The following is a 17342-nucleotide window of genomic DNA, read 5'->3' on the forward strand; positions in this document are numbered from 1 at the left end:
ATGCAACCATTAGCTCATGGGTGCCCAGGAAAACAAGACTGTCTGGTTAAGCCAAAGAGTGAACAGGGATTTCCTGCTAATACTTGCTAGCCGTGTGCGTCCTTAGTGTGATCTTAATATGGTAATATTCGCCAAAGGGAAGCACAGTGGAAGATAGGCAAAGAGCTACTGTTCACTGATTCTGTGTTTTCTGCACCCTGGGGCAAGACTGCTCTCATTTGGTTTTACCTCTAAGATGGCCATGCTGTAATTTTTTTTTTAACATGATGCACCGTTGATCTAATCTAGGCTTCTCCTTCCTACCACCTTCCCTCCCATCCTTTTCCTCTCCCTTGCCAGCCTGGGAAGCAACACGCTTCCTTTCCCTCTGACTCAGCCCTGCTGGGCTGATGCTGCCGTGGTGCCCCGTCTGCCATAAGGTGTTCCGTTTCTGCTCTTAATTTCCATGATTCCTTCCTCACTGACATTTTCTTTTTGTCTCTCTCTCTTCCTCCTCTATCCGCCCGCTCCCATAACTCATTTCTGATCCTAACCCTGCTCCCTTGTGTATGCGCCGCCCCCCGCCCTCCCATGATGGACACGCACTCACTGCTGGGCTTTCCTCTGCCTGGCAGGGCGTCACCACTGGCGTAAGTAGACCCCACAGTATTTGTTCCGTCGTCCGTCTGTCTGGTTGCGGGATGGTGTATGGGTTTAGTGGGATGTGCTGAGGACCGTGGCTCTGTCCACACTCTTCCTCACACCCACCTCACAGGTAAATGACATGCCTGCGGCCTCTACAGGCAAGTACTTGTCTTCGGGGGTTTCCCCAGATACCATCACTACAGACGTGGAAATCAGAGCAATGACACCACCCTGGCTAGGGCTCATGTTCTGCTTGCCGTGCTTCGTGGGGGCTCCCCCCAGCCTTTCTGGTCTGCACTGGGACGGTGTAGACCTGAACGTCAGAATCCACATCAAGCCATTACTCAGGGAGAGGGTGATGAGGGGGCCTCTTGGAGGCCACTCCCCAGAATCCTCATGAAAGGTGGATCTGAAGGAGCCAGGCCCTACCAGGACCACCCACAGGAGATGAAACCAGAGTCAGACTTGGGGGCAGTGTACAGTGGAGTGAATGCCCACAGGTGACCTTGAGGTTGTAGTGACTGTGGAGTGTTTTTGGTAGTAAGAAATTCATTCTGGGAGTGGCTCCAGAGAGTGGCCTCCGACCCAGGGTCCTAGAACTGCAGGGCCTGTCCTGTCCCCTCTGCATAGATTGTGTCTGGGCCCAGACTCTCAAAGGCACAGCAGTTCCTTCGTCTGGTTCCCAGTGTCTGTTGCGACAGCACCACAAGTCCCTGGTCTTTGCACAGTGTTGTGGGAAGGGAAGCCGACAATGGGACTCCTAAGGGACTCACTTCTGGGGCTCTCGTTCTTGAGCCCTTGGAGCTATGGAAGGAACAGGGAAATATGTTCCCTCAAGGGAACATTCCAGGGAAATAGCAGCAAAAGCCTTCCAGCTGATTCAGGTCCCCTTGAGACTCCTCCCTGCTAGAGATGACCTCCCCAGTGAGATCCCAGCCTCTCCTCTGCTCCCAGTCTCCTCCCTGGCTGGGACCTCCTAGGGATCTGCTGGTTTCCCTATCTGATCCCAACCACAGGCTGCCAGGACCTGCAGCTCTCTGGGCCAGGGCAAAGCCTTCAGGAAAGTAGGGGAGCTCCACCCCGCCTTGGTCAGTTACCGTCTGTCCTCCTCCTCCTCCTCTGCTCGTGTAGCCCACTCTGAGCCGACACAGGGGACCAGTCCTGGGAGACTAGGCCATTTCTTCTGTCCAGCTCCTTGCGAGAGGGTAGATGACGGAAGCACTGGGGGAGTCGTCTTTGCAGCTAGCCAGCACTCGGGGGATGGGGGGAGAGGTCAAGGCAGCCATAGCAGCAGGCAGGGTGCGCCTAGACAGGGGGAGTGTCTGGGCTGGGCCATCTCTCCAGGTGGGGAACACCTGGGGTGTGCAGATCCCCAGTGGGCAGAAGTGGCCTTCCTGAGCCTGTTGCTGCAGAGAGTCTGATGGAAGGAAGGCTGAACTGGGGGCTGGGAAGCCTGGGTTCTAACTCCATGGGGGTCCCTACATGACATAACCTGGAACTAGTCAGCCGGCCTCTCTGGACCTCAGTTTCAGCGTCAGTAAGAGGAGAGAGCTGGGCCACCAGTCCACAGCAGGCTGTTGTTATTCTGAGCTTCTCCTGAGCCCACCCTGACTCCCCAGAGAGTGGACTGGGCAGCCTGGATCCCCCAGCCCTCTCTGGTTGGGTGAGTGGTCATCCGCAAAGCTTTGAATGTATCTTGCCCTGCAGTCTGATTTGGGCTGATAGACCTCGTACTCAAGGGGCTCTGGAGTTCCTTCTGGTTCAGATCAAGGATTTGTTCATTCAACTAAGTTTTGAGCACCTACCATATGCCAGACCTTAGGGGTCTCAGAGAAGGTCACCAGGTCCCCCTCAAAAGGCTGTGCTCCCCTGGGGCAGAGGACTGGTGACCCTCCCCACAACTCCACTCCCAGCTCCCTTGGACGAGAAACCCCACTATCCCTGGGTGATGCTGGGCCTCTGGGGCCCAGTTGTCTGATTGTCCAACCACATCCTCTCCGAGCTTGCTTATTTCTGCGGAGCAGGAGCCCACAGTCCTTCCAGAGAAGTCACGGCAGTGCTGGCTCCCAGTTTGGACCCCAAGCTTTGAGGAGGCCAAGGGACTGACCTGGAGGAAGCCTCCGAGTCCCCAAGGACCCTGTCCTCACCCAGCCCCAAACTCAGGAACTGCTTAGGGAGGTCAAAATTACTTCCAGAAGCCGTCTTCTGCCTCTGCTTTCCGTCAAGGAGATCCAGCTCCCAAGAGGGGCGGGTATCTTCAGACCTGTGTCTGGAGATAGACTGGAGGGTGGGGGGGGGGCGGGTTGTTGACAGGAGGGTCTGAGCCTCCTGACCCTCCATGAGTGGAATTCACTGACTCACCGTGACCTCCCTGAGCACTGAGGATTCAGGCCAAGCCCTTGTTGCAGGCTCTCAGATGGCAGTGGGGAAAGGCAACGGTGGGCTCAGACAAGTAGGGGGGCTGCCAACAGGCTTGGGGGTGTTGGGGTCGGGTGCCAGGGGAATGTGACGTGGGGAAGGTGCAGGCGCCAGGAGCAGGCTCCAGCCCTGCCCTCGCCCACGGCCTCTCTCTGCGTTGCAGGAGCCTTCCTATCAAAGACCTCACCGTGGACAGCGCCTCTCCAGTGTATCAGGCTGTGATTAAGAACCAGAACAAGCCGGAAGATGAGGCTGATGACTGGGCTCGCCGCTCCTCCAACCTACAGTCTCGCTCCTTCCGCATCCTGGCCCAGATGACGGGGACAGAATATAGTAAGGGAGGGCTGTTGGGGGTGGGGCAGGAAGGGGTGACTTTGAAGGGCCATGAGGGTCCTGGGCCCTACGCCATTGTCCCACAGAAGCCAGGGAGTCAAGCCCCCTATCCTGGAAGATGAGCTGGCCTTGATAGATAGTGGCTTCTTGCGCCCTTTCTGGCCCCCTGGGGCAGGCATGTTGACATCAGCCTTCTGCTCCCTGACTCCAGCAGTGCCTGGATTGGTTTAAGAGGACCTAGCAGAGCTTCCCTGGCGGTCCAGTGGCTGGGACTCCACTATTCCAATGCAGGGGGCCCATGTTTGATCCCTGGTCAGGACACTAGATCTCGCATGCTGTAACTAAGACCTGCCACGGCCAAATACATAAATAAATAAATATTAAACAAAAAAAGAGAGAACCTTACAGGCCACACCTCTGGCCACTCCCTCCCAGCTGCACCACTTCTTCTAAGGCCCCCTTTCTCCTCCTTGCCCTCTGCCCAGCACACAGCCTTTTCCTCCCAGAGGTCACAGGTAGGAGGCGGTAAGTGTCCCATCATGGGTGGGGACTCTGCCCACAAGCTCCAGTAGCTTTTGTTCCTGATGTTCCATGTGATTCCTCCTGATCTGCAACTTCCTACCCACAGTGCAAGACCCTGATGAAGAAGCTTTGCGAAGGTCAAGGTAAGTGCCTGGACTCAGGCTCTGTGGCCTTGGCCCTCCTAACCCCATCCCTCCCAGGGCAGCCCCCAGGTCACACAACTCACAGAAGGAACATCTCAAGTTAATGCATCTGAAAACTCCAGCCCCTGAGGGGCTCTGGCAGATGCTGGCTTGGGGTGTGTGTGTCCCAGGTCAGTGAGGTGGGTGCCTGGAGCTGAGTCTCTATCCCCCTGGCCCAGGCTGCACGAGCAAGGACGCTGGGCTCTCCCGGCTCTCTCCCTGGGCAAGGGACAGGGCTGCTTTGGCCTTTGCTGGGCTGTTGAGAATGAGGGCATCTCTTTCTATGAGGCACCGGGCTGGCTGCCTGGCCTGCCCACTCATCTCAGGGCCTGTCCCCTGTGAGTCTGAAGGGTAGGCACTGGGAAGCTAGCTGGCACGCGGAGGGCTATGCTGGGCTGGGGCACCTGGCCTTTGGACTCACTTGTCCAGACCCACGTTGAGGTACCAGTTCCACAGACTGCTCACAGCACCACAGCTGCTGCAAGGAAGCCAAGCCCTGGGCATGAGGTGGGCACACTGCCCTGGAACCCACTGGAACCCGCTAGGGCCTTCCATGGGCAGGCATGGGGCCCAGTGTGACTGTGCTTACACTTCCAGAAGCAAATGTGTTGTCTGCATGTCCTTCCTGGGAGAGCCTGCCTTGGGCCGGCACGTCCCGTGGTGGCCTCCATGTGAGGGGCTGGGGCTCAGAGGTGCCTTTCCACCCTGGGCCAAGCTTTCTGTCTTTGCTAACCAGCGTGTAGTGGCCACGGGTCCACGTGGAGAGTGGGACTCGGGGGTCAGCTCGAGTTGATGTGGATTTTCTTTTTGAGCCTCTGTTTCTGCCAATTGAAGTTGCTCCCACTCTTTGGCTGGGGCGTCTAAGCCTGAAGTGTGGTCCTCCCCGGCCTGCTAACAATGGCATGCGGTTCCCGTGATGGTTCTTAACCTGTCGGTGCCTGCAGTGTGTCTGTAAAGAGCCTGAAATGAGATGGTGTTTGATTTAGCACAAAAGGCAGTATCGAGCTATTTGAGGCGTACCTAAGCTGTCAGCTCTCTCCGCCCCGTGCTCCTCTGCTCCTGCGTCATTCCTGTGTTTATCCCACCGCCTCCTCTGAGTGCCGCTCAGAGATACTCCGGTGAGCAGTGTGGTCTTTACTGAAGGTCTGATGGAGCGGCTCTACAGCACACATCGCAAATTGCTCACAGATCTCCAGGTCCCTCCCGTCAAGAAGCCAGGAGGGGCCTGCCCTGCCTTTCCAGCCCCCCATCACCCCTCCTCAGCACTTCCGGTTACTCTATGTTTCTGGGGCCGGTCACTCTCAGTCTGCATCTCAGTAACCAGGCTCCCTTTGGAAGGTGGAGTTCTGCACATTTAGCATGGGTAGAGAACCTCTGTCTCACGTGTTCTCCCTGGAATACTTGTAGGCTCTGCGAAGTCACTGAGAACACAAAAGGCAGTGTTCACGGTGGTCCGGCGCGGGCCTTCCCCTCCCCTCCTTTCAGAAGCATCTCTTGGGGCCTGTTCGGCTTGCTTGTCTTTCCCCACCAGGCCCTTTCCCCACCCTGCGGTCTAATTGCCCACAAACTCCATTCAGATCCCTTGAGAAGGCAGGGTGTCTTAAGAACTCTGCTGCAGGACTTGGAGTCTCTCTCTTAGCCTTGTAGGGAAATCTGGAAGAGAGGGGCCCAAGAAGAAACCTCAGCCTTCTTCCTCCCTCAGTCAAGGACCTCGACCCACCCTAAGAAAGCAGCACCCACCCCGCCACACACAGCTCTGCACCGCTGTCAGCCCCTCCCTCTGAGTCTTGGACCCTGCAGTGCAGGCTCTGGGCCCCCAGGAAGCCTCTGTCTGGGACTGGAGGAGCCTAAGCTTCCTCCCCTTCTCCCTTTTCCTGACTTTAATTTCTGGAAGCTTGTCCTTACAGCCACCCCACCAAATGCCCCTTCTCCCCACGGCCGAAGGAGGAAAGTAGGCTTTTTTATTTTGCTGAATGCCAAGCAGCTTCTGGCCCGGGCAGTGAGAGATGGGGTACAACGGGTGCTGTGGTTCGGTTCTGTTTGTGATTAATGCCCAAAGTACTGACTTTGGCCACTGGTCCCAGCTGGGGCCCCAGGCTCAACCGAGAGGCCATCTGAGCAGTAGGGAACGCACTTACCCCTGCCTACCCTGAGTCCAAGCTGGTCAGAGATCTTGCTCCCTTGAGGGGCTGAACCCCACTTGCATCCGGCCCTCCTCCCAAGTTGGAATCTGTACCCCAGACCTTGCTGATGCATCGTGTTGGCTGAGGGCAGACACGGCCTCTGTCTTTCCCGCTCCCAGTTGAGCCTGACTCACAGTGGGGGATCTGAGAGTCTCTCACAAAGGCTGCACTCCCCAGGAAGGCTTCATTGCACCTTGCTTCCAGGGAGCTCATTCCAGCATGGCCTGAGTTTGGTAAATCTGGGGCCCAGCAACCTGGGCACCGGGCAGCCTATTTAGGCTTGTATGTCTGCTGGGATGCTTTTTCCTTTCTGTTGCTGCGTGCTGGGAAAGCTGGCAGGACGCCAGTTGTTCTGTACCAGGCAGGGCACTGGGTGGCCTCCCGGACAGGTATAATCTGCATGTCAGGGGACCTGCACACTTGCCCCTCACCTGCCCCTTCTCCACCTTTGGGGCAGCCCCCACCAAGCCCCAGGGCAGCTCAGAGCCCCACCCTACCCTGCCCTCCCCTCCTCCCCTCCTGGGCCCTGGCTCCTGGCACTGTGGCAATGTCTTTGGTACCTGGTAGCAAGTAAGGCTTCCCTGGTGGCTCAGACAGTAAAGAATCTGCCTGTAATGTGGGAGACCTGGATTCAGTCTCTGGGCTGGGAATATCTCCTGGAGGAAGAAATGGAAACCCACACTCAGTCATGTCTGACTCTTTGCAACCGCATGGACTGTAGCCCGCCAGGTTCCTCTGTCTATGGAATTCTCCAGGCAAGAAACTGGAGTGGATAGCCATTCCCTTCCCCAGGGGATCTTCCTGACCCAGGGATCAAATCCGGGTCTTCCCTTGCCTGGCGAATCCCATGGAGAGAGGAGCCTGGTGGACTACAGTCTATGGGATCGCAAAGAGTCAGACACGACTAACACTTTGAACTTGAGCTTGAGCTTTCCTCCAAGGCTCCAGGGCCTAATCTCCAGGGACTCTGTCTTTACAGGGGACATAGGGTGAGCCACAGAGCAGTCTGAGTATCGGCTGTGGACATGGTTCCTCTCCCAGGAAAGACCCATCGCCTTAGCAAACTGTCAAGTGGGCTTAAACAGCAGCCTCCTGCCAGTTTCCACGTGGGCACAGGTAGTAGTGTGGCCCCCAGCCTTCATCTGAAGTAGCAGAGCCTATAATCCCAGAAAGGTCACCACACCTTCCATCTGACCCCAGGAGCGCATTCCAGCGCCTGGATGGCTCAGAAGGTTGATGGGGGGTGGGAGTGCAGGGAAGCCTAGTTTCACCCCAGGCAGGGCTTGAATCTGCCAGGCCTCTGGGTCCCACCGCATTTCCCAACCATCCTCCAGGGCTGTGGTCAGAGCTCAGACCCCACCCCCTGACCCAGCCCCCATCGGGTGGTGCAGCTGTCTGTAAGTTCAGTCTCTGTTTACCTGATGCTCACCTCAGTAAAGAACTCTGCGTCTCTTCGTGGCCTTCATGTGTTAAGGACAAAGTTGGTTCTAGTGAACAGTTCCCCTGGGTGTCACCTGCGCAGCCCTCGTGGGTCTCCCGGGACCGCTTCCCCTTTTGCTCTGCAGTCTCTTCCCCTTTCTTCTCTTCCTCCATCTTCTTGCTCCTGTCTTGGCTGGCTGTGAATTTCCCAACAGCTCCAAGCAGAGCAGACTCACAAGCCTTGCTAGCTCTGTGGGACCATCCCTGACCGTGTCACCGGGCGCTGATGATAAAGGCTCGGGCCTGGCTGGACAAACTGGCTGCAGCTGTGTCCTGGGGGCTCTGCGTGCTGGTAGATAGTTGCCGCCCCTGGTGCTGTCAGCAGGCAGGGCTGTGCGGGCCCCATCACAGGGCCTGGGCTCGTACCGTCTTTACCCCCTTCTCCCCACGCTCAGAGAGGCAATAGCGAGGGATGCCTGGTGCTTAGATCATGGTTCTGCCTCTGAGATTCCATGTGACTATAGGCTATTCATGTGATGTATTTGCGCCTTGGCTTCTCTGTGGTATTAGGAGAGTCTGGACCAGGGGTTTGCAAATATGTGAGCAGGGGACCCCTCTTGTCAAACAGGACCTTCACACAGGGACCCACTTGCAGGCCTTGAGGTGTAGAGGGGGAGTCTGCCAGGTAATACAGGTGTGGGGAGGTGGCCAGGTGTACACTTGGGGACACAGGATTGTTATCATGCAGAAATGTAAGTCTAGCATCGCCCCATCCTTTGACTTTTAAAGACCTAAAGCCAATCTTTCTGATTTTTATATGCTGACAATTCATTTGTTAAACTATTTTTTTTGATACAATTGCAGATTGGCATGTGGTTATAAGAAATAATACCGAGAGAGCCTACATAGCCTTTACCCACAGTGCTAGCATCTTGCGAAACTAGTGCCCCACCAGGGTGTCGACACCTATGCCACCCAACGCAGAATGCTCCCATCATCCTCAGACGCCCTCTCTTGCTTTTTCAGACCACTCTCAACCTCCCTATTGCACACGCCCTGTCCTTAACCTGTGGCAACCACTAATCTGTTCTCTGTCCTCTGTTTGTGTAATATTGTCATTTCAAGGATGTTATGTACATGGAATTATACAGCTTGAGGCCTTATGGAATGGGCTTTTTCAGTCCTCCTAGTTCTTTGGGAACTCATCCAAGTGGTGGAGTATACCAGTGGCTCATTCATCTTTTTATTGCCGAGTAGTATTCTATGATCTGGATGTAGCCGTTAATTTTTTAGATGAATTTCCAACACTGTCCCGGTTGAACACACTGTGTTTGTGGCTAGATGAGGCCCCACCAACTTGCACCTCTATTCTGGAAGACGTTAGCGGTCCCTCTGGTCTGGAAGTCTAGGATTTTGGCACAATCTCCCCTCCATATCTGTATTTCTGGCTCTTCCTTGCCTGCTTTGTCCTATGTCCTCAGCTAAGAGGGCTGTGGGCTGAGCCCCAGAGGCCTTGCTGGCAGGAAGTGGCGGGAAGTCCCGGCCCCTGTATGTGTGTGCCGGGAGCCTTGTGAGTATACATACATGTGCACGCGTGTGTGCCTGGCTGTGCTCAGGCCCAGGTGGGCGGGCTAGTCGGTGGTGTTTGGAGGCTTCTTTCTGGGGACAGAGAATGGTTGGCAGAGACTGGGGCAGCACAGGGAGTTGGCAGGTCTGCTCACCCAGCCTTGTCGTGGGGACAGGTGTTCCTCCTTCTTGATGCCCAGCTAGGGGACAGAGACCATGCAACGCTTGCCTGCCTTGGGACTGTGCTCAGTCCCAAGAGCCCACAGCCAAAGCAGCCCTGCCCAGCCCTAACCACACGGGCCAGGGAGAACCTGGAGACCCCCCACCCACCCGGTGCCCCGCCTGCCCTCAGGTCCTCTAGCCAGGCCCCTTCTCCATGGCTCACTCAAGTCAGGGACAGTAGGCCATCCATCCTGGTCCTTGTAACTCTGGTCTTGCCCCCAAACAGGCCTAACCACCTGGAAATTACCCCATGGGTGGCAAAGCCTCTCCAAGCTGAACCCTCCCTCCCATGCCCTCTGCCCCAGCTGTCAGACAGGGTGATGGCGGATACATCCCCTAACCCCTTCTTTCTTCCTTTCTCTCTCTCTGTCTCTGTCTCTTTGTTTCTCTCTGTGCCACAGGGAAAGGTTTGAAACGGAACGTAACAGCCCACGTTTTGCCAAATTACGCAACTGGCACCATGGCCTTTCGGCCCAAATTCTTAACGTTAAAAGCTAAGAAAGAGGCTGTCTGGAATCCCCCCATTCCCTGCAGGCCTGACCCCTCCCTCCTTCCCCCCACACAGATCTGGCATGTGAGCCCCATGGTGATGCTTGAGAATGTATAGCTGTGCTGGGGGGCACCTTTGCTCGTCACCTGCAGCAGCTGTGCTCTCTGCCCGGCCCAGTGCTGACGGCCCGGGCCCAGCCCCGCAGCCCTGCACCCACTCTGCCCCTGCCCTTCACCGCAACCTTTGCCACCCCCCAAACAGCCCAAGCCTCTGCTCCCCTGCGCAGGGCCTTCCTGTAGGTCAGAGAGGATGCGATGGGGTTTGCTGATAGGACACCCCCAAACCAAGGGAAAAAGACCGCCACTGGTCCATTCCCCCACCAAGCCCAGCTCCCGGGAGAAGCAGCCCGGCCTAGTGCCATCCTGGAACGAGCAGCCCACAGATCAGGGTCCTGAGACGCCAACTCCCTGGCCCCACTTACTCCCTCAAGCCCTCTGGAGCCAGGTAGCCCAGGACAGGGCTCCCTGCAGAGGAAGAGGAGGCCCCAGGGTAGACGAGGGAGAGGCCCGTCCTGGCCGTGGTGAGACTGGAGCGCGTGTTCCCCTCTCCGTGCCGTGTGTGCTGGCTCCCTAGTTCCCTCTCCTGTACATACAAGCATGCTTATTCTGAAATAAAGAGGATTTGAAATGAACCAAACCTGCCCCAGTCCTGCTGTACCTGTGTGCGCATCACCCAAGGGGGCAGGTCTGAGATGGGGAGAGGACAGGTGCCTGCAGGAGAGGGCCAGGGGCAGTGCCCACTAGGCCTGGGATATGTTGTTCAGTCACTCAGTGGTGTCCGACTCTTTGTAACCCCATGGATTGCAGCATGCCAGGGTTCCCTGTCCTTCACCATCTCCCAGAGTTAGCTCGAACTCATGTCCATTGAGTTGGTGATGCCATCCAACCATCTCGTCCTCTGTCATCCCCTTCTCCTCCTGCCTTCAATCTTTCCCAGCATCAGGGTCTTTTCTAATGAGTCAGCTCTTCACATCAGGTGGCCAAAGTATTGGAGTTTCAGCATCAGTCCTTCCAATGCAGACCACTGTTTCCCTGTCCCTATGGCCCTGCCCAGGGCTCCAGAGAGCAGGCAGAGAGGACCGTGGGTGGGAAGCTGTTCTGTGGGCTAGAGGGCAGCCTTAGCCTCCTTCGGGTAGTGTGTGTGAGTGCTCCCTGCCTCCCCTCCCACACCAGCCATAGCCGGCAGGCTGAGCCCGCCCTCCTTCCCCATCAGAAAGCGCACCACAAACCCTGGTTCCAGGAAGGCGCTGCGCATGCCCAGCCCTGGCCAGGAGGGAGAGAAGTGGCCGAGGTGGACACAGCTGGACCAAGGCGTGGCTCACAGGGAGACTGCAGGGGTCCCTCATAAGCAGGCCATGGCTCAGGAGGGAGGAGCTGGAAGGTGTGCCTGGCGGAGGCTGGCTCACATGGCAAGAGGGCAAGGAAGGTTCTCATTCCTGGCTTCCACACACCTACGGCCTGTCCTAGTCCTGAGCATTTAGGAAGGGCCAGTCTGGCAGGCTCATGTCCTCCCTACTCACCTGCCTACTCATCAGCCTCATCCCTGACTGAGGGAACCCCAAGCTGAGAACATGAGATCATCAACACTTGACAAATAATGACAGGTGTTGAGGCCTATCCTTCAGGACTCCCCGCCAGCCCTGGGACTGGACTGGGCCAGAGCTTTGCTCCCACTCCCACTGCCCGGCACAGGCTTCCTTTCTGCCTCCAGGGACCTTGGCAATCCCATCTAGAAGGGCTGGTCAGGGAGCGTGTTCTATCCTGCCTACCACCCTGAGATGCTCCCCAAAGTGCCCCCCGCATCCCCACCCCCACACACACCATCTTGTTCCAACTTGACCTCCCATCTCATCCTCCCTCTAGCAGTCTGACCCCAGGGTCAAGGCAAGGACCAGGCAAGGCAGGCTGGCCAGGGGATCAACAGGGGAAGTGGGGAGAGGTGCACTTTTGCCTGCATTTAGGCATCCTCGGGCATGCTCATATTTAGTTGACCTTTTATTGAGGACTTCCAAGACCAGGGGTAGGTTGGGGGTTGAGGGCTGCCAGGCAGAGTGAGGCCGCGGTAGTGGGTGTCCTAAGACTAGCAGAGGATCTGAGCTAATCCGTCAGAGCTGGTGGCCTCCCAGTCCCCTGTCCCTATCCCCCCGGCCTGTCCGATGGAACCCTCTTGGATCCACCTAATTGAAGTCCTGGAAGGCTATTTGCTTTCCAGCCCACCTGGTGCCTCCCCAGTGACCCCAGGCCACTGCAGGCAGCACTTTGGGTGGCCCCAGGCCAGGGGTCTGTGTGAAGCACTGAGGTAAACAGGAGAGTGTCCTTATTCAGCATTCCGTGTCCATGGGCATCCGTCGAGGCACTGGGTTCCTGGCCACTGTGGGTGCCCAAGGAATCAGAAATGGCTGATGTGGTTGTGACTTACCGTGATGAAAGGCTGATTGTGTGAGGTCCAGAGACAGGGATGGCTTTCCCATCTGGAGTATTCAGGAAGGCTTCCTGGAAGAAGGGGTCTGTGTGTGTGATCTTCGGGAACAGACAGGAGTGGAGCATGCACAGTCACGGAAGGCTGCCTATGTTATTCTAAGCAGAGAAAGCAGAGATGCTGATGAGAAGGAATGTCCCAGAACCCTGAGTTAATTATTTTGACTGGAATGGAAGACGGGCAGAGGATGTTCTGGTTAGCAGTGGTCCAGAGCTGGAATGCCAGGCTCTGGATTTTGACTCTGTTCCGAAAGCTGTGTGGAGCTCGTGAAGGTTGCAGGGCATCGTCCACACCACAGCCTGTGGGGGTGGCTGTGCACTGAGCAGTTCCGGAGGGGTGTCGTTGCATAGACAACAGGGTCAACAGGGCTCCTGGACTCGAGCCGTGCGCAACACTGCTGCACAGCGACGGGATCAGGGCCGCCCTGAGCAACTGCCATCAGCTAACTAGGTGGGTGGCAGCATGAGTAGTTTCCAGACCAGCCACTTGACTGGCATTCTATCATCACTGAATCAACAGAGATGTTCATATTCCATTCTTTTAGCTCATACAAATAGCATCATCACCCCAGTAGAGGTGAACACCGCTCAGCAGCATCAGTCACAGCATGCGTTGCCGATAGTTCCAGCCTGAGCCCGGTGACCACAGACCCCTCCTGGCCCAGCAACACCACTGTCGCCAATAGGAGCAACAACCAAGGGCCACTTCAACAGAGCAGGGCACAGGGTTGGCACACTGTACCCTGATGCCAACTGAGTGGAAGGAAGAGATGGACTGAAAGGGGGACTGTAGCCAGGCTGTGTTTCTCCTCTGGCTGCACCCTTCCCAGGCAGCCCCCAGCCAGTTGATATCGTTGGGTTGGCTTGGTTTTTGCTTAGATGTTTAAGGTGATTTATGAATCAGGCCAGAGTCCTTGACCAGGCCGGGGTGATCTAACAGGCACTGTCTTGAGGACTGAAGCCAGGGTCTGGTAAGTTCTTTGCAGTGCTTGATTTCTGAGGCCCCTTCCTCAGGGAGCTTCAGGCATGAACTGACCTGGACAAGAGCCCGAGATCCTTCTGGATGCTCTTCAGCGGCGCTCCTACGTTCCCTAGGCCCCGGCCGCTTGGGGTCTGTAGCCAGTAACCCAAGATAGGCTACCCAGTCACAACCCTGGGCAGCAGGCTCACAGCGTGCCCTTTGTCCTGCCCTGGGGTAGATGATGAGTTTTCCCAGGGTCATGTCCACTCCAACTTCACCCCTCAAGAAGCCAGGACTCATGTGGAGCTATGCTTGGGGAGAGCAACAGGTAAGCTGGTCTGACAGGGGGTTGGAATACAGGAGACAGGTAAAGCCAGTTTCCTATTTGTCCTGCAGAGAATATGTTCCCAGCCTGGGTATTTTTGTCGCTGCTGTCTGCAGTTCCCAGAAGCCCCCTGGAAGCATGTGGCAGGGTTAGGGAGAAACAGCTAAAGGAAATGGGGTGTCCTTTGTCAGACAGGCCTTCCCAAACATGTCCACGCCATGGGGGTCTGAGCAGCCAGCTCAGTGGGGATGTCAGGGGCTGCAGCTGCTTCTCTGAGGCAGCCACTTCATGGGCATGGCTTCCAGAAGCCAAGTTCTTTCATGCGGGGGGCATTGAGTGGCCTCATGGTGGGCCAGGACTGGGCACCACCATGAGCCTAGAGCTGCGGTGCCCATGGCTGCCTCTCTGGACCACTAAGCTGGGAAAGGGCTGGGCAGGGCGTGGCCACTGCCCCTGTCCATCTAGATGCTTCCTGTGTGGTCACGGAGAAAAACGGTGCTCCCCCCCGTGTGGCAGTCAGCTTGCAGCCTTGCCTCTTCTCCGGCCCCTTCCTCCTGACCCTCTCGTGCTGTTTCATACCTTTCTCTACCATATGCCTCCCTGGACGGAGGAGAGCAAGTTGTGACTCCTTGGTGCACAGCTCGCGGCCCCTGGCACTCCTTCCGGGACCGACCTGTGTGGTACCTTGTTACTCAGTGTGGTCCGCGGACCAGCAGCATCAGCATCACCTGGGGGCTTGTTAGAAATGCGGACGCTCAGCCCCGCTACCCACTTTCTGAGCCAGAAGCTGCATTTTAAACAAGATTTCCGGGCCAATTTGCCCACATATTCAAGTCTGAGAAATGATGTAGTGGTTAGGGATCACGTGCGTCTCTGGCACTTGGTGACAAACTGATGTTTTAGTGGAGATTCAATTTTTCTGGACCTCAAGTTCCCCATCTGTAAAATGAGGATCTTGATACCAGTTGCCCAGCCAGGTTGAAAGGATCAAGTGGAGTACTGCTCATATAAGCTGTTTAGTGCAAGGCCTGGCATATGATATGCACTTATAGAGGGAAGAGGATTATTCTAATTATTTCAAGTAAGAGTAGTGCCTTTTGCTGGGGAAGGATTCTACTTGACGGCAGGAAGAAGGTTCTTTCTTCCTGTTTGAGGGCCACTTGAAGTACTGGGTAAGGCTTCAAATCTATCACCTAAATCAGATCCTGCTGTCACTACCAAGTTCTAGGAGCTCCAGCAATGGAATTCTCTGTCTCCATTTCTTCACCTGTTAAAAAGAATCTGTAATACCCACATCAGAGGGCTTTTGTGAGGATTTAAGACAGGCCTGGCACATAGCGGGAGGTCAATAATTGGATGTCATCGCATGAGGAAAATCATTCCCACCCATAGGATTTGCAATATCCTGGGGGACAGAGGATGAAATGGGTGAATGGCATCACTGATTCAATGCACATGAACTTGGACAAACTCCAGGAGAGGGTGGGGGACAAGGAAGCCTGGCGTGCCGCAGTCCATGGGGTCACGAAGAGTCCGACACGGCTTGACAACTGAACAACAAGTTGCCATCATAGAAAGTACAGATCTTAGTCCAATAACCCAAGTGAGCAAAGAATGTACCTTTCTTTGCTTTCCTATAGTTTAATTTTTATTCTCTGCCTCATTTCACAGGGGGCAGAAATCTAATCCCATTGATCCAGGCTCTGATGCTCCTCTTTTGTCTGGGGTGGTTTTGGGGAAGAGGTGCTTGCAGAATGCCAAGGCAGGTGGGATGGGGAGTCTGGGCACCTGGTCCTTGATCATGATCTGCCTGTGCTGGCATCTGCTGGGACATCCCCCTCCCATCTGGTCACAGTGGTCTGTACTGGCAGAGCAGTCACCTCTCATGATCCCAATCACAGGGACTTCCACATGTGCAGGCACTCAGCGCCGTGTCCATATCGCTCTCAGGGGTGTAGGAAGCCGTGCATAGCCCCCAGGCCACAAGATGGCCCGCAGATCTTTGGGCTGCCTCAGGCCTGCCCGCCCTTCACCAGGGGCCTGAGCACAGGGGAGCCTGTGGCCCTGCCGCTTCCGCAGGGTTTGCCCAGAAAACAGGCACAGCTCCCTTTATTCTTGAATCCCTCAGTGCACGTTGCCCCCTTTCTTGTTCAGATGACCTTGGTCTGCCTGGCAGGGTAGCTTTTACCATCTTCCAAAGGTACCATCAGTGCTCCGAGTCCTTCGCAGCCTGAAGCCCAAGTTCTCGCAACTTCAGAACTTAAGCCCTTGACAACCAAATATCCTGCCTCTGTTTTCTTCCTTGTATAACCCCTTCTCAAAGGCAATGCTTATCTCTGACTAAAGAGGGAACAGTGAAAGAAGGAGGAAAACAGGATTGGGGAGAAGACTTGGTTGATAATTTAGACTCCTTTTTGACCGCACTGTTTTTATCTTGCATGTTGAGAAAGGGGAATCATGTAGGGGAGTCTCAGGAGGCTTGAGAATATTTTTGATGTTCCTGTGATCTGCCCTGTGGTCTGAGCCCTTCCTTCTGGGAGTCCTGGGTTGTGGGGGTGCTCTTTCCCTCAGCCTGGGAACAGGTCTTCTGGAAGATCCAGCTCTGTTCACAGTAAGGCTGGTGACCTCTGCCCAGCCTGCCTCTGCTGCACCCACCGCGCCCCCCCTGCAGAGTGGCGCCCTTGACCTGTTGTCTTTCTTGGTCGCCTCATCAGCACCCCTATTGAGCATGCTCCAGTGTGCACCAGCCAGGCCGCCACCCCACTGCTGCCCGCTTCTGCCCAGTCGCCTGCTGCTGCCTCTCCCAGCACAGCCTCGCCACCCCCGGCCACAGCCGCTGCCCATGCTGCCACTGCCTCTGCCACAGCCCCTGCCTCAAGCCCTGCGGACAGTCCAAGGTAACTGGCCCACAGGTGCCGGCTCTGCCCGTGGGGAGGGAGGCAGGAGAGGCCTCCCCCGGGCCGTCTGTCGGCAGCTGTGTTGGGTCCTCGGAAAGGCCCGTCCAAAGTGGTTAGGACCCTCGGACCCTGGGCTGAAGGGGATACTGGAGGTGCATTTCAGGGAGATGCACTGTGTGTGTGGCTGAGGACAGAGGCTGGACGTGTCACCCCGCCCCAGGGGCACATGCTCTAGGGAAAGAGGTAAAAGTCTCTCTCTCTCTGTCTCACACACACACACACACACACATGCCCATAAGGTTAAATAACAGAGAGACTGTGTGGAAAATCCATGTTCCTGGAACTGGGATTACAGAGAAAGAAAGGAAATCAAGGATGCCTCCGTGGAGGAGGGAGCGTTGACCTGAGCACTGAAGGTGGGTCAGACTATTTACAAACTACCTCGCCCTTGTCCCTCACCCTCTGTTCTCTTGATGGAGAAGCACGCTAGCCCCAGAGACACCTGGTGCAGTGGGGCTCACATCTCTGCTCTACCACTTACTGTCTGTAACTTCTGAAAGTGACTCAACTCTGCAGAACCTCAGTTTCCTCATCTCCTAAGGCATTAATGCACAATGCATCAATGCATAATGTCCATAATTTTATAGGGTCAGGATAGAAAAA

The 17342-nt window shown here is 55.9% G+C and overlaps 1 protein-coding gene across 3 annotated transcripts in view; it reads left to right on the plus strand.

Annotated features, from left to right (window-relative positions):
• LDB3 (LIM domain binding 3) overlaps nt 1-17342 on the plus strand; it is a 59507-nt gene that overhangs the window by 19616 nt on the left and 22549 nt on the right. Inside the window, exons 7-9 of one of the 3 annotated variants that reach the window (XM_070364766.1) lie at nt 3206-3375; nt 4004-4040; nt 16497-16679. In XM_070364766.1, coding sequence (XP_070220867.1) covers nt 3206-3375; nt 4004-4040; nt 16497-16679 — 390 coding nt within the window. Of the gene's footprint in view, nt 1-3205; nt 3376-4003; nt 4041-9870; nt 10656-16496; nt 16680-17342 lie in introns of those variants that run through there. The other 2 variants (XM_070364768.1, XM_070364767.1) reach the window with 2 other exon arrangements.

This window comes from Bos mutus, chromosome 28 (assembly GCF_027580195.1).
Source record: "Bos mutus isolate GX-2022 chromosome 28, NWIPB_WYAK_1.1, whole genome shotgun sequence".
NCBI classification, from domain to species: Eukaryota; Metazoa; Chordata; class Mammalia; order Artiodactyla; family Bovidae; genus Bos; species Bos mutus.